The sequence below is a fragment of the Cricetulus griseus genome, chromosome 4 (genome assembly GCF_003668045.3).
Source record: "Cricetulus griseus strain 17A/GY chromosome 4, alternate assembly CriGri-PICRH-1.0, whole genome shotgun sequence".
Lineage (NCBI taxonomy): Eukaryota > Metazoa > Chordata > Mammalia > Rodentia > Cricetidae > Cricetulus > Cricetulus griseus.
Window position 1 is genome coordinate 72877708 of NC_048597.1, and position 26098 is coordinate 72903805.

At 44.3% G+C, this 26098-nt stretch overlaps 1 protein-coding gene and 1 long non-coding RNA gene across 3 annotated transcripts in view; one reads left to right on the forward strand and one right to left on the reverse strand.

The window, feature by feature from the left end:
• Mzt2b (mitotic spindle organizing protein 2B) lies at nt 1-12951 on the reverse strand. The gene is made up of 3 exons (XM_027413411.2): nt 12350-12951; nt 12014-12153; nt 1-293 (listed from the first exon to the last, which is right to left on the reverse strand). Exons 1-3 carry the CDS (start codon nt 12508-12510, stop codon nt 139-141), a joined length of 456 nt encoding a protein of 151 aa, XP_027269212.1. The 5' UTR covers nt 12511-12951; the 3' UTR covers nt 1-138.
• LOC103159547 overlaps nt 12392-26098 on the forward strand; it is a 22364-nt gene continuing 8657 nt past the window's right edge. For both annotated transcript variants that reach the window (XR_003485000.2, XR_004769995.1), the window contains exons 1-2: nt 12392-12528; nt 18658-18798. This is a non-coding gene — a long non-coding RNA (uncharacterized LOC103159547). The remainder of the gene's footprint in view (nt 12529-18657; nt 18799-26098) is intronic.

The following is a 26098-nucleotide window of genomic DNA, read 5'->3' on the forward strand; positions in this document are numbered from 1 at the left end:
TCAGTCTAAATCTGTGCTTTAATAGTATCCAAATGTGGCAGAGAGAGAGAGAGAGATGCTTAGCTTCTCAGGAAGGCTGAAGTGCAGAGCTGACAGCATCTCCTCCACTGCAGAGCTCAGTGCAGTGTCTGTTCTGGCCTATGTACTGCTCCGGGAGTTACTTTTCCCAGGTCCTGCCTTGGGCAGCCTAGTAGCACTGGGCTGGCGTGGCATCCTCTGGATGGGTCCTTCACGGCTTCCACGTTCTGCCACTATGGGCACACTGCCAAGAGTGGGACCACCCCTGTTTCTTCCTGAAAAGACATAAAATCCAATAATTAGGACTAGGCAGACTCTGGCTATAGCGCACTCACCATCTGGTTTCCTGGGAAATGTGCTCATCTATCTGCTGTATTAACCTGTTTCAGTTCCAAATGTGTGAGTGGTAATCTTGGTTGACAACTTGACTACATCTGGAATCAGCTGACACCTAAAATGCTGGCACATCAACCGGTAAGGGATCATCTTACTGGATTAGTTGATATGGGAAGACCAACACTAAATATGGGCCTCACCTTCTGGTCACAGCCCACATGAAAGGACAGGGAAGAAGGCAGCCCTTTCCTTTTGCCTGCCTGTTCCCATTTTCCCTGGTTCATCCAACCTGTTGCTGAGGCATTGCTCTGCTGGTGTTAGAATCTACTTCTCTGGGAATCCCACATAGACTGAAGCCCAGGAGCTCTTAGGAAACCTTGAGGACTCTAGTACCAGACTGCAAATGCTGAGACAGTCAATCCTGTAAACTCAACAACTACTGATTCTTGGACTTTCCGTTGGACTGTATCACTGACTTCAACCTGTAGACCACTCTAATAAATCCCTTTTAAATATATTTATATATAATAATATAGTATTGTAACATATATTTTCATTTAGTCAATTTTGTTCCTATAGAGAACCCCGATAAATAAAGACTGTGGCACCAGGAGTGGTTCTAGAGAAATGGAATTTTAAGGATGAACTTTAAAAAATCTGGAACAGGTTTTTCAATTCACCAATAACTAAAGTTACTGAAGGTTCTCCAGGTGGCATGGAGAATACTATAAATCCACGATGTGAACTTTTTTAAGCAACTTATCAAGATAAATGCATCTGACTATGCTGATTCACCCACTAAGGAACAAGTGTAATTGGACACTGAGTTGTAGTGACTTTACACAAAACTTTTGGCAATTTGTGGAACATAAGGAAAATCCTGATGCTGGCTGGTTGCCTGTAGCATCTCTCGATAAACTGACAGAGTCTACAGTATTCTAAGTGTGCCCTGAAAGAGCATCTTCTCTCCAGCAGCCACAGAGCTCAAGAGGCAGAAAATCAGATGGCCTAAGATTGGCTGGGTTAAAAAGGAAATCCAAAGCCCAACCTCAGAGGGTGCTGCATTTAAAGGGCACTGACCAACTGGTAAAGAATGGGGACCTGGGACTTGGGATGAAGGTGTGGGAGGAGCCTACTGAGGCTAAGGACTTGGAACCCACAGAATTAGAATGGCTTATCTCTCCACCCTCAGCGGGATGCATCCCCGCCCACCTGGCCCCTGCAGTAGATAGAACCTTTGCCTCCTTTGGAATTAGCAGTGACTAGCTTCCCTGAAGGAGATTCCAGGTAGCATAACACTGATGTCCTCAGAGTCCAGCAATAGTTGCCTTGGTACTTAGAACTTAGATTTAAAGCAAGCGGGCTCCTTCCTACAAGAAAGTGTAATTAGTGAAGAGGTGTGTTACCCTACTAAAGAGCTTAGTAAGTTTGTTGACTCTTTCTAGCAGAAGTCTGGGGACTATGTGTAGGGATGGACTTAAGGATGGGGGGTAATGGTGGAAGGAACATAAAACTCAATCCAGCTGAGGTTTTTGACATGGGCCTACTGAGTGGAGAATCTAGGTTTAACACAGAAGCTCCCACAGTTTAAGAAAGGCATCGACGGGCATGTAGAAGACTACAGATAGACCCAAACTTTCACCCTGTACAAAACTTAAGTCAAAATGGATCAAAGACCTCAACATAAACCCAGCCACACTGAACCTATTAGAAGATAAAGTGGAAAATACCCTTGAATTAATTGGTACAGGAGACTGCTTCCTGAACATAACACCAGTAGCACAAACACTGAGAGCAACAATTGATAAATGGGACCTCCTGAAACTGAGAAGCTTCTGTAAGGCAAAGGACATAGTCAGCAAAACAAAACGGCAGCCCACAGACTGGGAAAAGATATCACCAACCCCACATCTGACAGAGGGCTGATCTCCAAAATATACAAAGAACTCAAGAAGCTAGTCTCCAAAACACCAAACAATCCAATTAAAAAGTGGGGTACAGAACTAAATAGACAATTCTCAATAGAGGAATCTAAAATGGCTGAAAGACACATAAGAAAGTGTTCAACATCCTTAGCCATCAGGGAAATGCAAATCAAAACAACTCTGAGATACCATCCTACTCCTGTAAGAATGGCTAAAATCAAAAACACCAAGGACAGTTTATGCTGGAGAGGATGTGGAGAAAGGGGAACACTTCTCCACTGCTGGTGGGAGTGCCAACTTGTACAGCCACTTTGGAAATCAGTATGGCGACTCCTCAAGAAAATGGGAATCAGTCTACCACAAGATCCAGCAATTCCACTCCTAGGCATATACCCAAAAGAAGCACATTCATACAACAAAGACATCTGTTCAACGATGTTCATAGCAGCACTATTTGTAATAGCCAGAAACTGGAAGCAGCCTAGATGCCCCTCAACTGAAGAATGCATAGAGAAATTGTGGTACATTTACACAATAGAGAACTACTCAGCAGAAGGAAAAAAAAAAAAAACAATGGGATCTTGAAATTTGCAGGAAAATGGATGGAACTAGAAGAAACCATTCTGAGAGAGGTAACCCAATCACAAAAAGACAAACATGATATGTACTCACTCATATGTGGATTTTAGACATAGAGTAAAGGATTACTAGCCTACAATCCATACAGCCAGAGAAACTAATAAACAAGGAGGACCCTAAAAGAGACAAACATTGTCCCCTGGAGAAGGGGAAAGGGTCACGATCCCCTGAGCAAATTGAGAGCATGGGAAGAGGGGGGAGGGAGCTACTAGAATAAGAAGGGAAGAAGAGGAAAGATGCAGAGGTCATGAGGGAGCAGAAAGTTTGAGTCAAGTGAATAGAAGAAAGGGTATGTGATAGGTAGGGTTTTAGTTGGGGGGGGGTGGCAGGGGAGGAGGGGACGGAGAAGGGAACTGGGATTGTCATATAAATCAATCTTGTTTCTAATTCAAATAAAAAAATGATAAAAAAAAAAAAAAGGCATCGAAGTCTGTTTGGTCAGTTGGCTGGCATTTGTCAAGAGATGGTCTACTAAAAAGAAGCCCAGTATCCCTTGGCTAAGGTGATGAAGGGATTTTAAGGGTCCAAGAAACTGCAATGTTGCGGGGCAGTGGTGGCGCATGTCTTTAATCCCAGCACTTGGGAGGCAGAGGCAGGTGGATCTCTGTGAGTTCGAGACCAGCCTGGTCTACAGAGCTAGTTCCAGGACAGCCCCCAAAGCCACAGAGAAACCCTGTCTCGGGAAAAAAAAAAAAAAAAAAAGGAAGGAAGGAAGGAAGAAAGAAAGAAACTGCAATGTTAGGGTGGGTACAGGTGTAAAGCCAAATTCTTCACAATGGGAAGACACAGAAAACATGTCCTTCGGTGATGCTACAACACAACCATGAGAGGGGCATGGTTTGTACTTGAAAAGAGCAAGCTTTGTACTTGCTCTTTTCCTGGTGCCAGACCTTAGGGTTGCTCGGCTGAGTGAAGGTGACGGTTTTAACTGGGTGGGCCCTGGTGCAGTCAAATTTCCATGAACCTTCTGTTGACTCCATACCCTAGCCCCTCATTGCAGACATTCACAGTGTCTTCTTTCCTCCTTGACTCAAGGCATGGTGCAACTCTACAATATGTGAAGTACCCTAAGCCCAGGGTTGGTCAGCCTCCCCCTCAGTGCTTCTTCTCTTGAAATCCCAACTGGCCTCACCACAGCCTGGTGAGAAATTTCCCTGTTGCCACTTTGGGGGCAACTCTAGCATTGGGTTTAGGCCTGAAACACCAGTTTTTCCTTGGTTCAGTGACATGGACAACAAATTGTGCTCTTGAAGAGAAGACGGAGATATTTTAAGTCCATGAGGTCATTTCCATTTCTTCATTTGTCACCTGGATTGGCTGCCATTCAACAGGAGAATGGTAATTGTCCTGCCATGCTTGAAACACTGCTTTCTTTGATATTTCCCAAGTGTTTGACTCAGCAGAGATGCAAAAATGGGTTCCCTGGCACTTAGGAGGGAGTCAGACAGTACCAGGTGTTGGGGTGATGTTGGGAGCACTGAGTATACCAGTCATTCATCAACACCACAAGACAGAAGACAGTTGCACACATGGCTGCCATTACGGATTCCAGACTGGCCAGTCAGCATGCATACAGTCTCTCTGCACAGATATGCCAAGGCACCTTGCAGCACTCCCTCAGTTAGTATCACCTCAGAGGCCACTGTCTCTCAGCAATCAGGACTAAGTGAGTATGTGAGATGGATAGCTTGGGTGCTTCCTGACAGAGACAGGAACACAGCTCACTCCAACAAGTAAAAGGTGAGTCTGACTCAAAAACAGCTCTTCTTCAGCCTGAACCACAGATCTGAGCAACACCCCAACACTGAGCAGACCCCTCTGGAAAACAAAAGGCAGTGAAAAGCACAGAAGAACAAATAACGATTATCCTTAAATCTGACAACATGTTGATAAACCCAACATAACTACAAGCCTTAGAAAACACCAGGGAAGCTGGGCAGTAGTGGCACCCGCCTTTAATTCCAGTACTTAGGAAGCAGAGGCAGGTGGATCTCAGTGAGTTTGAGGCCAGCCTGGTCTAAAAAGCAAGTTCTAGGACAGCCAAAACTGTTATACACAGACAACCTGTCTCAAAAAAATGAAAACAAAAGTGGGGGCGGGGGATAGAAAATAAGAAAAAAACAGGGACAAAGCTCTGTGGTACAAGACTTGCCTAGAACACTTGACGCCTTAAATTCTATTTCCCGGCCCATAAGACAAAGACAAAAATCCAGATCCACACAGCCTTGGAACCATCAGAAATGACATGCTTTTGTTAGTAGGCACATTCACCTATAGACAAGGGGGCCCAAAGAAAACAGTGCAAAGATATGACATTGTACCAAGCAGCACCTCACAGCAGAAGGACCAGTTTTGCCGTGGCAGGGATATTAGGAATAAGGAAGTGTGGGAAGATGAGGGCAAGGTCCCGAAACAGTACCAAGTTGATAAAATGTCCTGGCTTATTCTCTCCAGAAATCAGTTCTCCCCAAATCCCCTAAAGCCAGGAGTAACTCTTCAGCACACTGTAACCCTTGATAGCAGGAAACTTCCAAAGGCAATGGCCTGCCATCCATCCCTGATGGAGAGTCCCTAGAGCCAGACATTGGGCCAGGGTGGCAGAGACCCACCATGTCATTTACATTGGAGTGGCCTTAGGAGCTCTGAAAGAGCAGTAGAGCACCCTACTGCTCCTATCCCTTTCTGTTGCTCCAAAGAGGATTTGTGCCGTGGGGGGGATGGGGGGGATGGTGTATGAAGATGGCCATGCGTGTGTTGTTAATATTAGGGTTATAACAAGAGGTCAAAACTACTCAGAGGGAAAAACTGTGCAGACCCTGATCTAGGAGTGCTACAGGCAAGGCAAAAACACTCATGGCCGCACCTCCCTGGCACCCCCATCCCACACATGCATGCTGTCCAGGTGGAAGCCAATTCAGTTCCCCCAAAGGGAACAGCTGTTCTCAAGGATGGTGGGCAGGGTCTGGTGGACACAGAGTGTGGGCACTCAGAGTAACCCCAGGTCTATGCTGTCATCAGCTGGTACTGCTGCCCTCTGGGCCTCATCAATGCTTCTGGAGCATCCACTAACCAAGGGACAAAGATGTACATGTACTCTTAACTCAGCCTACACTTTATAAGGTGTTCTTTCATTTTAAAAGGCTGGTGAGGAGCTGGTGGGAAAGTTCATTAGTTGTATGCCTAGCATGCACATGCATAAACCACACAGGACTACAATCTTACCAAAGAGACAAAAGAGAGAGGCAAAAAGTCACAAATTCAATGTCATCCTCAGCTATATAAAAAGTTCAAGGTCACTCTTTCCTCCCCAGCTCATCTCCATGATGTAGACCACTATACCCTAAGTTCTTATTGACAGCCCTGAGGTCTTTTCTTCTAACTCCTCTAGTCCTCTGTGACTCCCCAAAACTGAAGAGCCTCTCTCTACCAGGGACTCAAAGCTGCCACACTAGGCTGAGACTTAGGTAAGGGACCTTCAACTTCCTTCCTGTTCTCCATTCCTGCCTTACTCTTAGTCCTGCTGCAGTCTGCCCACAGCAGCTCCTCCTTCCAGCCTGATACATCCCCTATGGCCTCCACCTCTTGGTGAACAGAGGATCTCCCATTCCTTCCCACCACCCTCTTAGCCTTTCCTTCCAATCCATCTCCATTCTTTTGTGACTCCCCGTTGACCTGCCAAAACATCTTTCTACCAGGGACCCCTTAACCAACAAACTTTGCAGGGACCAAGAACCACTCTCTACCAGGGACCCATAGTCATCAAACATGGCTTCGACTCAAGATCCCACAAAGGCCACACCTGGCTTGGACCCAGATTGGGCAACTGCAAATAAAGAATGGAACACTCACAATAAATAAAGACCAAATACATACACCAAGAAGCACATCAAACATTGTAACTCCAGATGCCTATGTCCTATAAAACACACAAACATGAACAACCAAGACAATATATCTCCTTCAGAAACCAGCAACCCAATTATGTTAGGCCCTGGGAAAAACAACTCAGCATAAGGCAGGAATGTAAATACAGCAACTGTGAATGTATTCAAAGACTCTAAAGAGGATGTGAATAAAGGCCTTTAAAAAGACCATGAAAAGCCCGTGGTTTTGGCACATGCCATTAATCCCAGCACTCATGTAGGGAGAGACCCTGATTACAGGTACTGCTAACCACGACCATTTGGACGTGGTCACAGGTATGTAGCAGGGTATAGATAAGAGCAAGGAGAGCTGGCATGTGCTCTCTCTGTCTGCTGAGCCGGCACTGGAAAGCATTCTGGGTCCGACCTGCTCAGAATGCCAACCTGGTCACTGGTTCCCTCGTGTGAGTATATACCCTAATAAATTACCTGTTAATAACCTATCTCTGATTCCATTTGTATTCCTCGATACCTCAGGAGGCAGAGGCAGGCAGATCTCTGTGAGTTCAAAGCCAACCTGGTCTACAGAGTGAATTCCAGGACAACCAGGGCTACATAGAGAGACCCTGTCTCAAAAATCAAAAACAAATAAAACCAAATGTGAAAACACACTTGAATGATGTAATGAAAACAAGTCATACCATGAAAATAGAATTTAACAAAGAAACAAAATCACTAAAGAAAACCCAACCTGAAATAAAACTAGAAACAAAAAACTGAGGATGTCAAGAAAAACCTCAGAGATAAGCCAACAGATTAAAAAACATGAAAGAGAGAATTTCATGTCATGAAGACAAGGCAGAAGACAGTGGATAACTCAAAGAAAATGTTAAACCAAAACACAAGCTCAAAACATACAAGAAATATGAAAAGACCAAACCTACAAATAATAGGTATAAAGGAAGAAGAAATTCAGTTCAAAGTCACAGAAATATATATATACTCTGCATCCTGAGTACTGGGATTAAAGGCATGTGCCTGGCACACAAAATATATTTTGAACAAAACCATGAAAAAAAATTGCCCCAATCTAAAGAAGGAGGTGCCCACTGAGGAACAAGAAACATACAGAACACCAAATGCACAGGAAAGAAAAGAAATTCCCTATGACACATTATAACGTTAAAAGTTCAGAACAAAGAAAGTACACTAAAAGCTACAAGAGAAAAAGGACCCAATCACATAAAGGCAGCCCCCCCCCCCAGATTAACACCTGACTTTTTAATGGAGACTCTAAAACCAGAAGGGCCAGGAATCCCAGAGTACTATACATACCAAAAATATCTATCACAATTGACAGAGAAAGAAAACATTTCACATTAAAAACAAACTTAAATAATTTCAATCAAGCTCTACAAGAGGCACCAGGAAAAAAAAATGCCAGCCTAAGGAGAAGGTTAACTACTCCCAAGAAGACAGAAGAAATAATCCCAGAACAGCTAAAAGGAAGAAGAAAAAACCCACAATATAACAACAAAGTAACGGGAATAAACACTTTTCACCAATAACTCAATATTGATGGTCTCAATTCTCTCAATAAAAAACACAGACTAAAAGATTGGATTAGAAAAAAGGATCTGTGTTTCTGCTGCACTCATGAAACACACCTCACTATCAGAAAAGAAGTCACCTTAGAATGATTACAGGATGGAAAAGATGTTCCAAGAAATTGGACCCAAGAAGCAAGCAGGTGTAGCTATTTTTAGTGTCTGACAAAATAGACTTCAAACCAAAGCTAATTAGAAGAGATAGAAAGGGTCACTACTTTCATGTGTGTGTGCATTCCCATGTGCCAGATACCTGTACTCCCAGTATTTGTCAGACAAGTATCAAACAGGTCTGTGGATGTAGCTCAGTGGCATAATCTGTACCAGGCTTTTTCTTCTAGGCCACCAGCCAGCTTCCTAATCATGACACAGAGACTTATTATTAGTTTTGATGCTCGGCCTTAGCTTAGTTCTTTTCCTATAACTTAATCTGTTTCTCTTCATCTATGTTTGGCCTTGAAGCTTTTTACCTTATCTTACTTTCTTGCTGTCTCTATGTCTGGTTGGCTGATGGCTGCCTGGCTTCTGGCCCCAGGCGAGTCTCTCCTTCCCTCCTCCTCCTTCTCTCATTCCCCCTCCTTCTCTCCTCCTCCTTCTCTTGTTCATCCTCGTTCTTCTTTCTCGAGCTTACAATTCTCTTCCTATTTATTCTCTCCTCACCAGCCCAGCCTATCCTTTCTCTGCCTAGCTATTGTCCATTAAGCTTTTTATTAGACTAATCAGGTGTCTTAGGCAGGCAAGGTGAAACTGAGGCTACACATCTTTACATAATTAAACAAATGCAGCATAAACAAAAGTAATACACCTTTACACAGTTAAAGTAATATTCTGCAGCATAAACAAAAGTAGCACATCTTTGCCTAATTAAAATATTCTACAATAATGATTCATACCTAGTATGAAGAAAACCTATGTGCCAGGGTTTGAGGGCAGAACATGGTACAGAAGTCCTAAGTTCCCTGGCCAGCACAGAAAAGATGAAAGGATGGAAGGAAGACAGAAAGAAGCAAGCATGCATAAGGGAACACACTTTATATAAGGCAGTGGAGCATTTCTTATTTGTAGAGTTTGTTGTTTGTGGGAGAGGGGTGGTCTTGGAATGAATCCCTACCGCTATCAAGGGACAACTGTATTATCATCTCAACGTGTCCATATGTATTCATTTATAAGCTGTTGTGTTAATCTTCAAACCACCCTTCAATATCCAGCCTTGATAACAGCTGCCCCATTATGGCTCAGGGCACTTACCAGACAGTACAGTTTATGTGAGATTTCTGTCTTCCACACAACAAATTTCACCTTGTACTTTCTGGAGGAATAGCTTTTCAAACTGTGTAGTTTCCCTAAAGCTACTTTCCTCTGCAAGACTGAAGACCACTGTGACCAGCTTGACTGATGACAACTGTGACCAGCTTCTGCAAGATCATTTCCCATTTTTCTGATAGACATGGGTGATTTATTGAGGGCAACTTAGACAGCCAGGGTCCGGCCATCCAGATGGTCTTTCTGTGACTGCAGTATCTTACAGGCTCTGGAGGCTGAACAGCACTCTTAATTTGTGGCCTGGAGCAACACCAATCTTTCCTACAGGAAAGCTTTGGCCACCTTTGGCCACAAACTTTGTTATTACAGGCTATCTCACCCCTCCAGCTGGATCACCCTGACCACTCCTGTTACTTTCCCCATCCTATATTTGGTTATTGAGAGGGTGGCTGAAAGGTCCGTGTGTATGAATGCTAAGACACAAGCCAGAGATCTCTCTGTGCCTCACCTGGTAGTCTTGAGCTACAGTACATTTAAGGTCTAGCCCCACCTCTGCCCTGCTCCCTGCTTCACCTCTTCCACATCAGCCATTATTCCTAAACCGCCTATTGATACCATGGCCCTCAGGACCTTCTAGGACTAAAGTCTCCAGAGCTAACAACTCTATGGTTCCTGTCCTCTCCAGAAACCCCTCATTTAATCCTGTAGTCTATCCCTACCCTTTCTCCTCAACCCTCACAACCTAACGGTAGACCTGGAACAAAGGTGGGCAACATAGGAAGGACATGGAAGAGGGGTGACTCAATAACCCTGGGAGCACAAACACCCTAATTCTGGATGCCTGACCTTGCCATACCTGCCGATACCTGGTGGGTATCCTAGCCCAAAAATGAGGCATTCAAGAAAACTCAATTTACAAGAAAACTCAATTTACAAGTAGTTGTGTGTGTGTGTCAGAGAGAGAGAGAGAGAGAGAGAGAGAGAGAGACCAGAAAGTCACTCTTATGGTGTTTGGGGGTGGCATCTGTTCCCTTTTCCATACTTTGAATTTAGCTGAGGGATAGTGCTTAAGAGGCTGGGCCATGTTCCCCACAGCACACCATGATGCCTGATCACTGCCCCTGCCTTACATCCTCTGTCTGGGCTAGGGATATTTAAAGTGTGCCAGTGTGGGAGTGTTGGTCGTATCCTGGAGTGCCAGCCCAGTTTTTGGTAAACTGAGCAAGAAAACAGGTCCTGTTTCTGAGTTCCATGGCTGGAAAGGTCTACACTGCCCATGCCTTGTGGCTCAAAGCTGCTCCGGCCGTGTGGGAACAGTGGCAATTTCCAGAGTGCACATCAACCTCAAATCCAGAGATCAAACAATAAAAATGTCAGTGAAAGGAGAAAACAGGCAGCAAAAGGACAAGAGTGGGACATGGGGGCAGAGAGGCCAGGGCATGGCAGCTGGGCCATAGAGTGAAACTGGAGAGGCTGCAGGCCTGAGGAAAAGAATGGCCTTGCTTCTGTTCCTAGCCAAGAAAGGAGGGCCACAGAGGCCAGAGAGCCACAAACTAAGCAGAAAGAGGGAGTGTCACTGTCTGCAGGCCTGACAGTCCCACTTCTCTGGTGAGGTTGGTACTTTACCCCCATTGGATGCCTTCCAGCTTCTTCCTATGCTTTTAGGCAGGGATCCAGCACTGGATCTCCATCCACTTGCCTGGATGCTGTATTTCAGAGTTCCCACAGCCAATGAGAGCAGATGCAACAGACAGAGTGGGTAGGTGCAAGGACCTGAGATCCTTCTATAAATCACCCTGACTAAACACCATCTGCATATACACCATCCCAGACATGACCACAAGAGCAGGGAGCCCTTCACTCCTGAGCACTGGGATAATCTTTCTGTGGGACTTCTACTGTATGTTCTAAGGCAGTCAGATGGTTCCAATCCTGTAACCCAAATAATCTCCATGGATGTGCGCAGGCCTGGCCAGAGATGAAGAAGGAGAGCTAGACCTGGGCCTGGAAAGGGTAGGTAAGGAGTTGTCTGTCTTGTTCTCTGAGTATTTCCTCAGACTGGATTGTCAGGTAGATGGAGACCAAAGCCATATTTATTCCCGTCAGTACTTGTAGAATGAAGGAATGATGAAGAGGTGGGAAGGTGTCAGACAGAAGACTCTAGCATACTTGGATTGTCCTCGATCCAGCAGTACAATCCCAAATGTGGAGCCAACTAAGGTCCTAGAAGTTGAATTGGTCTGCAGACCTGACTGGAGACCCACAGACGTACTGAGCCATTCTGAGGCAAGCCAGCCTTTGGTTCTCCGCCCCTCCCCCTATCCCTGCCACCCGCCACCGGAAGTAACGGCCCACCTCTAACCTCTAGTCTCTGATGTGGACAGAGATATGGATACGGAGTCCTGGGGATCGCTCGCCAACCGCTGCCCGGCACACATGGACTTCAGTATCTGGAAGACGGCCAGGGGAGCCACGTTCAGATTCAGCAAGTCCACCAGGATCCTGAGAAAGCAAATGCAGTGCTCAGTGAAAACCGCAAGCCTTAAAGCTGACCTTAAGGTGGCCGGCTGGGCCACCGCCCTGAAAACCCGAACAGTGACACGGGAGTTTTCAGAGTAGTGGATGCCAGCAGGAGGGGTCCTGAAGCAGGCTTATCTGCAAGGAGAATGAGCTAGAAGCCCCGACCCTTCCTTCTCACTTGAACACATCAGGGTCGATGGCGGCGCCTGCAGCCAGTGCAAGCTCGTACAGCTCCATCTCCTCGGTTCCCAGCACTTTCTTCCGCCGAAGCGCTAGCTTCTGCAGCGTCGCCGCCTCCAGCCCTGTAGATGTCCCGAGTGCAGCACCGGCTGCCGCCATCAGCGTAGCCTGAAAAAGGTGAGCGTTGGACCCGGGCCGCCAGGAGGTTCCACAGCGCCTCCTACTGGCAACTCGTTTTCATGCAGAGTCGCCGCAGGCCTTGGGATGGCAGCTCCAGCATTGAGGGCTGGTTCCGGAGGAATCTACTTAGCCGATTGCTTGATTGTACTGTGCACAGGGCAGTGTGTTTGGCAGGGAATAGTGTGATGGAAAGCTGTACCCTGTATGGCCATCAGACCCTTGATAGACCACTCGCTTAGGTAGCAACACCCAGAAAAGTGCCTGGCATATACTGAGTACTTGGTAAAAGCCGCTTGGATGAAGGGTATTTATGATTACATGCAATTATCGCTTCTGCCAAGAATCCCTAAACAGCTTTTGCTTTTATGCCGCACACAACACTCCTCCATGGAATACATAAATTTAGGCGTAAAAGGCGCTGACGCAATCACTGCGCACGCGCCTTTGTGGCCAACCGTGGCTATCCCTATGCTAGCTTGTCTTTTGCTTTGCGCATGCTCCTTTCCTTTTTGGTGGAGCGGTTTACCCACGAGGCAGGGGGCGTGGCTTGATGACGCACGGCTCGATAAGGCGTTTTCAGTTTAGTGTGGCTGGTGGCATCTGTTTTTGAAGCTTGGTGGACCGGCACAATGACCAGAGATGAATTCAGCAAGTCAGCTTGGCCTGTGTGATGACAGTGGAAAATTCCTGATCGGCCACCGTTGAGCCCTGAGGAACCAGTCAAGGAGTCCCCGGGCATTTTTTAAATCTTACTGGTCTTTTGCTTATATATTAGGAGTTCCATTTACGTGTTTTAATGGGTTTTGTGTGTGCGCTCCTGCGTGTGTACGTTTCTTGTGCTTTATCTATTTTTTCCCTCTGTTTTGTTTCGATTTGGTTTGGTTCTCCGCCCCAATGTGCCTGTTTGTTTGCTAGTGAATAGGGAAAGAAGGCTTTGGGTTCTATATGTGGGGAAGTGGAGAGGATCAGGGAGGAGATGAGAGAAGGGAAACCAGGATCAGATTATAGGGGATGAAAAAAATTATTTCCAATTTAAAAAAAGATATATGGGATGAATAGTCTCCATTCTTTGAAAACATTGTTCATTACTGGGATGGGGAGAGTTTAAAGCATCTATTCAGTACTCAGCCTTTCTCCTTTCTTCCCTGCACTGGACACAGATTCCCTGGATCTGCTGGTCCTCTTTGCTTCCCACCACATATAGCCAGTCACCAGGTTCCAGACCTCAGGACTAATCTCCGAGGTGGATTTGTAGTCCTGGCCCTCCATGCGGTAGACATGGCTTTCCGTGTTGAATGGGGCATCTGTCACAAGAGTGGATTATGGTGACAGGAATACCTGCCATCCATAGGCCTGGGGTGATACACTCTTACAAAGACATTTCAATTGAGGAACTGTCTCTGTCAGTCGGCCTGGGGTCATATCTGTGAGGCATTTTCTTCATTACTATAATGGAGGACCCAACCCACTGTGGGTGGGGCTATTCTAAGCACATAAACCTGAGCTGTAGAAGAAAGGTAGCTAAGCACACTAGGAGAAGCCAGCCAGTAAGCAGCTTTTCTCCATTGTTTCTGCTTTCAGGTCCTGTGCTGTGTTCCTCCCTTGGCTTCCTCTCCTGGGTGATTAACCTGTGAGCTGAAATAAACACTTCCTTCCAAATGGCTTTTGTTATGTCTATCTCAGCAATAGAATGTTTATTGAACATGATGCTATATACTAGCACACTACAAAACACACACTCAGCATACATTCTGCCGCTGATACTCATGTGAATTTACACACTCTTGCATACTTTTCTTCTCTCACCCACAGTCAATGTTCACACTTATTTTTGCATGCATGTACACATACACACTCATACATGGTGTCACAAACTCCCCTTACACCTTTGCACAGCTGCTACACTGACACTTGCACAACATAGCTGTGCACTTTTCCATTGTACATTGTCACTTCTATGCACACACACACACACACACACATTCCAAACATACCCAGAGAAGCACAATCCTACACTAAAAGCCATGTACACTAAATCATAATCATATAGACACACACCAACTTATCACACAAACACATCAAGACACTGGAACGGGCTATTGCATTCGCCCACACTCATGCTTATACACACAGTCTCACACAAATTCACAATGCCATTACACTTGTTTTTAACTCTGTCCTTAAACCTATCCCTAACGCTAACCTAATTAATAATCTTAAACATAATCCTAATTCTAACAGAGACCCTATCCCAATCTCTATCCTTAGTCAACCTGAGATCTAAACAGCACTAACCCTAACCCTAACACTATTCCTAACTCTAACCCAAGTCCTAACCTCATTCTTATTTCTAAAGCAAGCACTAGGTCTAACCATGACTGTTCACAGTAGCAGAACCATAAACCTAGCCATAAACAAAGGCCCAAATGAAGCCCAGATCTTGCTAAACTATCTCCAGTAATTCTATCACTAACCCTGACCCTAAATTGTTGTGCAATGTTTTACTCTTTAGGCTTTTGGGGGGCCCACCACCCAGCTCCCAAATAAATCACACATGAAGGCTTATTCTTATGAGTGCCCGACCTTAGCTTGGCTTGTTTCTAGCCAGCTTTTCTTAACTTATATTAACCCGTCTATCTTTTCCCTCTGGGCTTTTATCTTTTTTACTTCTGTATATCTTACTTTCCTTCTTATTCCATAGCTGTCTGGGTGGCTGACCCTGATGTTCTTCTCCCCTTGTTTCCTTGATGCTTCTTCTATTTATCCTCTCTGTCTGCCAGCTCTGCCTATGCTTGCTCCTGCCTTTCTATTGGCCATTCAGCTGTTTATTTTACCATCAGGTGTTTTAGACAGGCACAGTAACTCAGCTTCACAGAGTTAAGCAAATGCAGCATAAACCAAAGTCACACAGCTTAAAATAATATTCTCCAACACCAAATCTAACCCTAAACACAGTGTTGCACAAGCATGCAGCAAAACTTACAAATTTTTACACACTGACAGTACTTCCATGCACGCTTACCCCCTTACACACATTCACAAACTCTCCACTTACAAGCTTGCTAATCTTCACATGTGTACATGCATACACAATCACACATGCAGGCAATCAGTTGTATGTGTATCCTCTTTTTGCTTTTATTTTTAAGATTATAATATTATAATTGTATCATTTCCCCTTTCCCTCTCCTCCCTCCAAACCCTCCTATATACCCCTCCTTGTCTTCCTCAAATTTATCTGATTTTCATTAATTGCTGCATGTAGCAGCAATTAATATGCATATATATACACATATATTCATAAATAATAACCTACCTATGCTATATAATGTTACCCATATATATGTTTTCAGAGCTAACCATTGATATTGGATAACCAGTCAGTGTGGTCTTCCCTGGGGAAGAGTATTTCTCAGTATCGTTCAGTATTAATGAGTTGCCTGTAGTTTTTGTGTAGAACTGAGGCCTCGTGGGCTTTTCCCCATCCATTTTGGCATGACTATTGGTGTTATCCTTGTTCAGCTCATGTTTGCGCAGTCATGTTGATGAGACTTCATAGTTGTAACTTCTGATATTATAAGCAGACATGACTTTACAACAAGCTCCTCAATCCTCTGGTTCTTACAATCTCTGCCCCCCTCTTCTCTAACGTTCTCTGAGCCTTAGCTGAAGGAGTGTTTTGTAGACGTTATCTACTGGGACTGGGCTCCACAGCTCTGCATTTTGAATGGTTTTGGTTTTAGTAGGCCCCATCATGAGAAGTGAGGACTACACTTACAGAAATGCATGCCACTAGGAGATAGTCCAAACCCCAGTGGGATCTGAAAGGTGTGCTACCTCACTCCCGTTGTCACTCTGGGTGGGAAAGCTTTCTGCTGTCAGCTACTTCCTCTCATATGGACTCTTAGTTGGCCATGTGACTCTCAGCCTGTAAGCCTTCATGCAACTGTCTGACAGAAACTGGCTCAGCCACAGCTTTTTCCATAAAGAGCCCAAGCTGAGTGAGTGCTGTCAGTGGATAGATACAGCCCCCTAAGGCTGGTTTCCAGATATGATGCACAATGTACAACATACAACCTAGCAGCCTAGGCCTCAGGGCTGTGTCCTACTTCCTGGTATGGAGCTGTGCCTACAGTTTCACCTGGCTCACAAGAAGCTCTGTGCCTCCAGAGACTGCCTGGATCCTCATTGATAGCATCATGGGAGAACAGATGTGCTCTGTGCAGAGCTCCACAGGATTTCTCCATCATATGTTTCCCAAGTCCATCACTGCTCATGATTGGCAATGTTCCCTCTCTGAACCTCTGGTCTCTGCCTTGACACAGTCCCCACAGGGCCTCTGGATCCTGCTTGGGGTTTTACAGTTCTGTTTTTTCAGTAGATTTGAGGAGGGTGTGAAATCTCCGTCAGTCTTCTGCTTTTGCTTATCCCTACTCCCAGAGCAGGGCCCATGAGCAGCTCACTGTTAACTACCCTCAGCTCTAAGGTGTGGCAACCATGGCTCTACACTGCACTGGCTTAAGGAGTTGTAGACAATTGGCACTCTAGTTCATGGCTGGACACCTGGCAGCAATTTAAATTGGTGAGTGCGCCTTTCCCAGCCTTTCCTCACTGACTTCATTCTTTGTTAGGTCCTCAGACAGGACAGCTCTTGTAAGAGAACTCATTTTATTACACTCTTGTACGTGCACAGAGTGAGCACCTGCTTAGTGTGTTATCAGACTCATGCATGTACATACAGGTGAACACCTGACAAGAACTCCCCAGAATGCTGCTTTATTGAGGGGAGGCCAGATTGAGGCCGACACATACCCTTCATGATCCCAAGATAGTATCAAAACAAGGTCCATCTAAAGCAGTGGTTCTCAACCTGTGGGTTGAGACCCCTTTGGGGGTTACATATCAGATATCCTGCATATCAGACATTTACATTACTATTCATAAAAATAGCAAAATTATAGTTATGAAGTAGCAATGAAATAATTTTATGATTAGGGGTGATCACAACATGAAGAACTGAATTAAAGGGTCGCAGCATTATGAAGGTTGAGAATCACCGGTCTAGAGGCCTCATTAGAATTGGAGATCAGCTTGAGCTACATAGTTCTAGGTCAGTTTAGGGTAAAGAATGAAACACTATGTCATAAATCAAAATAAATGTCAAGACAGAATACCCAACAATTTTGTACTAACTAGGTGACAAAGGGTGACCTGAGGCTCTCAAACTGGACCATGTGCTACCCCAGGAGCCAGGCTCCTACTCACTGTTGTCCCTCCAAATTTATATTCTGTGCTCTCCTTCCCAGCTGAAGAGGCTGGCGCAGCCTGCCACAGTGACCTGGGCCAGCCCACATCAGTCACCAGTCCAGACAATTCCCCACAGACATAGTTACAGGCTAATCTGATCTGGGCATTCCTTCACCTGGATGCCTTTTTCCCAGATGACATCAAGCTGAAAATACAAACTAACCATGTCACATGGAGCCTGGACAGTGCACTATGTAAAATTGTAGGGAACACCGGGTCAGTGATGGCTGCGACCCCAGAGAAGCACAGGCTGGTCACCTTTGGTCAGCTAGTTAGCCCATGGCTGTTTCATTTCTATTTCTAGGTTTTGTTTTCTGTTTTTGTTTGTTTTTCTGACATAATCTCTCATTCTGCCCAAGCTGCCCTAGAACATATTATGTAGATCTGGGTGGCCTCCAACTCATAACAATTCTCCTGCCTCAGCCTCTCTGTCCTAGGATACAGGCATGAGTCCCCATACTCAGAAAGAGTTCCTGTGTCGAAACAGCTTACTACATGTGGCTGAGTCAGTCCCCTTATGGCCTGGTCACAGCCTTGGGCTGATACCTGGTGAAGCTTCTCTCACACACGGGGATTTAGTGTGTTAGGTAGTTTTCTGTGGTTACATAGCTTTCTGCCATGCCTGACAGCCTGAGTTTGATCTTTGGAACCTAATAATGGAAACAGAGAAACGACTCCCAAGAGTTATCCTCTGACCTTTGTGTGTGTGTGTGTGTGTGTGTGTGTGTGGTCTTGAGTGGACACATGCATATACACACTAAAAATTTTCAGTAAAAAATGAAACACATTTTACATTATGATGAATTTTTTTTTCTGCAGTACAGCATCTGCACCTGATTCTATCGCTGCCTCAGCTGCTGACTGCACCTCTGCAGCCACCAATGTCTCACTGCCAAGGCTGCAGCCTGGGGGAGCCTTCACATCTAGCTGCCACCACCTCAGCCACCTCCACACCTCCAGGTAGGGAAGTAAATGTTGTTTTAACTAAGTCTCTATCTTTTTTATTTTACCAATAAAGACTCAGGAGCCAAATGCTGGTATGAAAACCTGCTTAGCTCAGAGAGACAGAGAAAGCAACTAGCTGACCTTCCTCCTCTGCCATTATCTTAGAAAGAGGGCTCTCTCCTATGCCATCTGAAACAAAACTCCTCCAACCGGATGTCCCTCCCTTCTACTTCCTGTGTCCCCCACCCGTCTCTCTCAGACGTCCCAACTTCCCCTCATCTCTATGGTTACTTCCAGTCAACTGGTTGCTTGCTCCACCTCTTGACCTATGGTTGATTTTATTTCAGTAACAAAATCTTGGAGTTAACAGTGTGATCAAATATCCTGCAACAAGATTCAATAGAGTCAGTTCTCTTAGACAGTCCACATGCGTTAGGTGGTAATGTGCTTTCTCTGCCTACACAGAAGTTTATATATGGCCATTGAATTAAATCAAGCTTGTCTGTTTGCTGTTGGTAATTTTACTAGATTATCAGTTGTTTCAATGAGGTATTTGTTCATCAATTTTCTGTTTCTCAAAGCTATTAATCATTCTCTTGATTTCTTAACTTGTTTCTGTTGCTTTCATAAAACACCATAATCAAGGCAACTTTTTAGAAGAAAGAGTTTGTGTTTTCAGTTCCAGAGGGATAAAAGTCCATGATAGTGGAGTAAAGGCTGCTGGAGCAGCAGCTAAGAACTCACATCTTGAACCACAGAGAACATAAAGAGCAAATAGGTATAGCATGAGTCTACACTCTGAATGCCTGTCTCCAGTAACACACTTCCTCTAGCAAGGCCACACCCCCTCGGCTCCCCAAACAGTGTGGTCAACTGAGGACTGAATATTCTGACTGAATGGGGGAAATTCTCATTCAAACTACACAGGCCTTATTCTGATAGGATTTTAATACACATTGTTCCCCGCTAACCTTGGAGGGTGGCACCCTTTAACTTCCAAGGATAAGCACTCATCAGCAGTCCCTGCTATGTGGATGCTCCTGTTTCTGTGTCCACCCAGAGTACATTTACCTTTCAGTCTCAATTGGAGTCAAACTTGCCTGTGAACTGGAGTCTTTCAGGGCAAGAAAACAAGCAAATCCTAACAACTGTTTTATACAATATGGAGAAATGTAGAGCAAGATACAGGCTGGCTGACAAGATGAAACCATCTCAAGGGCAAAGGATACTTTGAAGCAAAGCAAAGAACTGTTGATGCAAGAGCTTCAGGCTAAGGCCCCTTCCTGGGGTCCAAGGAGATACAGCCCGGTAATGCACAACATCTCTGGAGACTCTAGTTATTAATCAGCTAATATGTTAAGGCAATGCCCAAATGGACACAATTAGCAAATGGAATCACTATGTCTAAAGCCAGGATGTCTGGCTCCAGCCTGTGACCTATTCTGAAATACAAATGTGGTCCAAACTTAATTAGTGCATTTTGTGCTGCTACAAATGCCTCACTGTGCAGTAGTCGTTAGAAACTGAGCACACACTAACAACCACTCTGAAAAACGTCTATGTCAGCCAAACCATAGTTTGTGTCATAAGTCTTTGTGGTTTGGTTTCCTATGAGGTATGTGCTGCAGGATTTTAACACAGAAAAGGTAGTTTCTTTTATACCAGAAATACATATTATTCTAAGGGAAGGGATCAAATGTTTGTGCACAATCCTTCACCCCTCTATTTTACTGATGTCTTCATTCAATTGTGACTGGCTACCTGCTAATTCATTTCATCTTATATGAACATCTTGCTACCCTGTTATATATGCATCCATTTTGACTGGCTGCCTATCATACTTGAATAACTCTCAAATGTTTAGCTATATAAGGCCTGTATTTTATATGAATATTTGGGAGGAAATTGTAGGAAAGTATTCCTGGGGATTGAAAAGACAAAAGTGACATTTCAAGTTTTATTGTTTGTTTGTTTGTTTTTGAGGTGGTGATTTTTGTTTTTCCAGACAGGGCTGATCTGTGTACCTCTTGTGTCCTGGAACTCACTCTGTAGACCAGCCAGGATAGCATCAAACTCAGAGATCCGCCTGTCTCTGCCTCCCAAGTGCTGGGATTAAAGGCATCTGCCACCATCTCCCAGCTCACTTCAGTTCTTAACCATCTTGTCTGCATACAGTCAGCCTGCAGCTTGACAGAGTATCCCAAGGTAGTGTTCATCTGCCCCAAGTGTCTGGAGGCTTCATCATGTACTCTTCCTCCTGTTCACCCTGAGGAGAGCTTGAGCAAATAGAGAGCTGAAATCCTAGTATACTGAGGATCCACTGTGTTCTAGTGGGTATGGTTTCCATCACTAAGTGTGGTCCATATAAACAATTGCAGTCCCTTGGCAGATACTGAGAAATGACCCCACTTTGAAAAAAGATTTCTTTTTTTGAAATGTATGTGCATGTGGTGTCTGTATGTGTGTCTGCCATGTGTTCAAAGGTATCTGGAGTGATCAAAGGAGGGAGGGTGTTGGATCACCTGGAGGTAGACTTACAGAACTTGGGAGCCATCCACTTGGGTACTGGAAACCAAACTTTGGCCCTTTGAAGAATCTGAATCATTAGCTTTCAGATGGGTAGAAGAGGAGATACAGTGGGCATGGAATTCTGCCAAAGTCCCTGAGTGCTCTCTGTGCTCAGAACTGTTCCAGCTGGTCATGTTCATGTGGCATTCTTAGAAACATTCTCTGAGTTTGGCTGGCATGGGGCTACAGGAGAGGAGGGAGTCTGGAGCTTACTCCCAGGACATTCCAGGCTCTTGTGCACATAACAGTCAATTGGACAAAGCCATGTGGATAGTCATAGAAGCAGAGAGGGCTTATAAAGAAAGAATGCTTCCAAGCCAGAAAGTGAGTCATGGCTGTGAGAAAAGCTGAGAAGGCCATGGGCTAGGGACATGGCTCTGTGGGTACCTTAGTTACTTCTTATTGTTGTGATGAGACACCAAAACTAAGTCAAATTATAAAAGGGTTTATTGGGACATGCAATTTCAGAGGGTAAGTCCATGACCAGAGAGCATGGCAGTATGAGGGCACCCTGAGGGAGAGACCATTCCCTTTTGAAAACCTAGGAAGGACCTGTGTCAAGAGACATCCTTGAAATCGGAGAGCCGGAAAGACAGCTGCCATGTACAAGGCTTTGGAGAGGCCTGGAGGAAAGAGAGCCCTCCTTCCTTCCCTCCCTCCCTCCTTCCATTTGGGAGAGAGAGAAAGAGAGTGAGTGACTGTGTATGTTTGCTTCATGCATGACTGCTAAGTGAGCCAAGTATACATACCCATGCCTACATGTGCAGAGGTCAGGGGCTGGCACTGGCAGTCATCTGTTGTTCTCTACTTTATTATTTGAGGCAGGGACTCTCTGAATTTGGAGTTTATGGATTCATGGAGACAGACTGCCCAGCATGCTCTGAGGATCCACTTGTGTGCACCTGCCAGTGCTAGTTTTACAGGTAAACACCACCGTGTCTGGTGTTTTATGTGAATTGTAGGATCGAACTCAAATCCTTGTTCAACAAGTTCTTTATCAATTGTGGTAGTTTGCATGAGAATGCCCCCATAGGCTCAAACTGTTGAATGCTTGGTCCTCCACTGTGGAAATGTATGGGAAGGAGGAGCACTCATGGCCTTGTTAGAGAAAGTGTGTCATTACAGGCATGTAGAACTTTAAAAATTCTGAGCCAATCGAGTTAGCTCCCTGTCTAGCTCATGCTCTTGGACCAGGATGGAAGCTCTCAGCTGCTGCTCCACCACCATGCCTACCTAACTGCTGCCATGGCCCCTCTTTGGAGGGTGACCTTTTAATCTCACACCAGAAATTCCTGAAGGATGGTGTATGCAACACACCTTGCAAGTTGTTTCATCCATGCATATCTTCTCTCTGTTCGTTCACGCATACCTTCTGCCCTCTACTTCAACCTAACCCTCAAGTCGGCACGCTAAGACTCGAGCATGACTAGACTTCTTTCTTCCTCTTCCCCTTTTAATGAATCTCCCTTTACTGGTTTTTCACTCTTAATTTACCTTTTGGATTGTCTTAGTGAGTACAGGTAGCTGAACCTGGAGTGTTAGGCCTGACAGGGTCTAGGGTCTGCCCTTAATTCTGGTGACAGGCTGAGTTGATAAACTCTTGCACGGGAGGTGGGAGGGGGATAGTGAGCAGCTGAATTTGCTGCTCAGAGGCACACAATGGCTATGGTCCACTGCCACAATTTATAGAGAGCCTGAGGGGCTGCTGGACTTTTACCCTGTTGTGACTCCACATCTAGAACTCAGCCTAAAACATAAAGTTCTTCTATTTCCACAATTTCACTTACCTGTATGTGAAACTTTCCAGAAAGGAAAAATTCCCAACAAGTGCTAATTTACACACTGTTCTGCTATCCATCTCCATGCTATCTGGAGCCGAACAGCCCTTCACATGGTATCTAAACAGCCTAGGCTCTTGCTCCTTATCCACTTAGTCACCATGCTGGGTACTAAGTAGACTAACTCAGTACTTCAGAACCTGTGGTCAATTCCCTGTGTTTCCTCTATAGTAACCCCAAAGATGAAACATATGGATGGCACTTTTCAGGTCTGCTGAAGAGAAGGTGTAATGCTCTTCCTTCAAAGGAAAGTGGGAGAGTTCTCAAATAAAAAGGAGAGCAAAGAAAGTGCTTGAGGTTACTAAGTCCTCTAGAAAAAGTAAAACCTGCTCTGTATCAGGCTGGGCACACTGACTTCAGATAGCTGGGGAGCTGTGAATAAGAGAAGAGCTATGTGATGTTATAGACCCTCTAAGTGTCTCCCACCTCTCAGAATACAGCATGTGCCTTGTTCCCCACACCTGTCTCTGAGACACACAGTTGGTAAGAAACCAGTCCTCCTTTGGGCTTGTGAATAAACAATTTTCTGAATAGATTTCACTTACCAAAATTAAATCAAGAACAGATAAGCAACTTGAATAAACCTATAACCACTAAAGAAATGGAAGCAGTCATCAAAAGTCTCCCAACCAAAAAAACTCCAGGGCCAGATGGCTTCAGTGCAGAATTCTACCAGAATCTCAAGAAATAGCTAATACCAATTCTCCTCAAAGTATTTCACACAATAGAAGCAGAAGGGTCATTGCCAAACTCTTTTTACGAGGCTTCAATAACCTTGATACCCAAGCCACCCAAAGACACAACTAAGATAGAGAACTGCAGGCCAATATCCCCCATGAACATTGATGCAAAAATACTCAATAAAATACTGGCAAATTGAATCCAAGAACACATCAGAGAAATCATGCCATGATCAAGTAGGCTTCATCCTAGGGATGCAAGAATGGTTCAACATATGAAAATCCATCGAAGTAATCCACCATATAAACAGACTGAGAAAAAAACAACACATGATCATCTCACTAGATGGCGAAAAAAGCCTTTGACAAAATCCAACACCATTTCATGATAAAGGTCTTGGAGAGATCAGGAATAACAGGAACATACCTTAACATAATAAAAGCAATATACAGCAATCCGGCAACCAGCATCAAATTAAATGGAGAGAAACTCAATGCAATTCCTCTAAAATCAAGTACAAGACAAGGCTGTCCACTCTCTTCAATATTGTCCTTGAAGTTCTAGTTAGAGCAATAAGACAACAAAAGGATATCAAGGGGATACAAATCAGGAAGGAAGAAGTCAAACTTTCACTGTTTGCAGATGATATGATAGTCTACATAAGTGACCCAAAAAACTCAACCAGGGAACACCTACAGCTGATAAACACCTTCAGCAAGGTGGCAGGATACAAGATTAACTCAAAAAACAATCTGTAGCCCTGCTATATACAGATGATACATTCATGTAGAAAGAAATCAGAGAAACATCACCCTTTAAAATTGCCACAAACAACATAAAATACCCTGGGGTAATGCTAACCAAAAAAGTAAAAGACCTGTACCTTAAGAATTTTGAGTCTCTAAAAAAGAAATTAAAGAAGATACTAGAAAATAGAAGGATCTCCCATGTTCTTGATAGGTAGGATCAACATAGTAAAAATGGCAATATTGCCAAAAGCAACCTACAGATTCAATGCACTCCCCATCAAAATCCCAGCACAATTCTTGACAGACCTTGACAGAACAATTCTCAACTTTATATGAAAAAAAAAAGACCCAAGATAGCCAAAACAACCTGTACAATAAAGGAACTTCTAGGAGGCATCACCATCCCTGATTTCAAGCTCTATTACAGAGCTATAGTCTTGAAAACAGCTTGGTATTGGCACAAAAATAGACAGGTAGACCAATGGAATAGAGGTAAAGACCCAATATTAACCCACACACCTAGCAACACCTGATTTTTGACAAAGAAGCTAAATTTATAACATGGAATAAACAAAGCATCTTCAACAAATGGTGCTGGCATAACTGGATGCTGGAATGTAGAAGACTGCAGATAGATCCATGTCTATAGTCATGCACAAAGGTTAAGTCCAAATGGATCAAAGACCTCAACATAAATCCAGCCACACTGAATCTATTATAAGACAAAGTGGGAAATACCCTTGAATTAATTGGTACAGGAGACCTGAACATAACACCAGTAACACAGACACTGAGATCAACAATTGATAAATGGGACCTCCTGAAACTGAGAAGCTTCTGTAAGGCAAAAGACACAGTCAGCAAGACAAAACGGCAGCCCACAGACCAGGAAAAATATTCACCAACCCCACATCTAACAGAGGGCCGATCTCTAAAATATGCAAAGAACTTAAGAAGCTAGTCTCCAAAAAACCAAACAATCCAATTAAAAAGTGGGGTACAGAACTAAATAGACAATTCTCAATAGAGGAATCTAAAATGGCTGAAAGACACATAAGAAAGTGTTCAACATCCTTAGCCATCAGGGAAATGCAAATCAAAACAACTCTGAGATACCATCCTACTCCTGTAAGAATGGCTAAAATCAAAAACACCAAGGACAGTTTATGCTGGAGAGGATGTGGAGAAAGGGGAACACTTCTCCACTGCTGGTGGAAGTGCCAACTTGTACAACCACTTTGGAAATCAGTATGGCGACTCCTCAAGAAAATGGGAATCAGTCTACCACAAGATCCAGCAATTCCACTCCTAGGTATATACCCAAAAGAAGCACATTCATACAACAAAGACATCTGTTCAACAATGTTCATAGCAGCACTATTTGTAATAACCAGAAACTGGAAGCAGCCTAGATGCCCCTCAACTGAAGAATGCATAGAGAAAATGTGGTACATTTACACAATGGAGTACTACTCAGCA

Excerpts from the sequence above, each read along its gene's own strand:
- Mzt2b (XM_027413411.2), bottom strand. The coding sequence starts at position 12,510 with ATGGCGGCAGCCGGTGCTGCACTCGGGACATCTACAGGGCTGGAGGCG. Across the intron at positions 12,154-12,349 it reads ATCGACCCTGATGTGTTCAA|GATCCTGGTGGACTTGCTGA; the intron begins GTGAGAAGGAAG and ends TTGCTTTCTCAG. Across the intron at positions 294-12,013 it reads GTCCACATCAGAGACTAGAG|GAAGAAACAGGGGTGGTCCC; the intron begins GTTAGAGGTGGG and ends ATGTCTTTTCAG.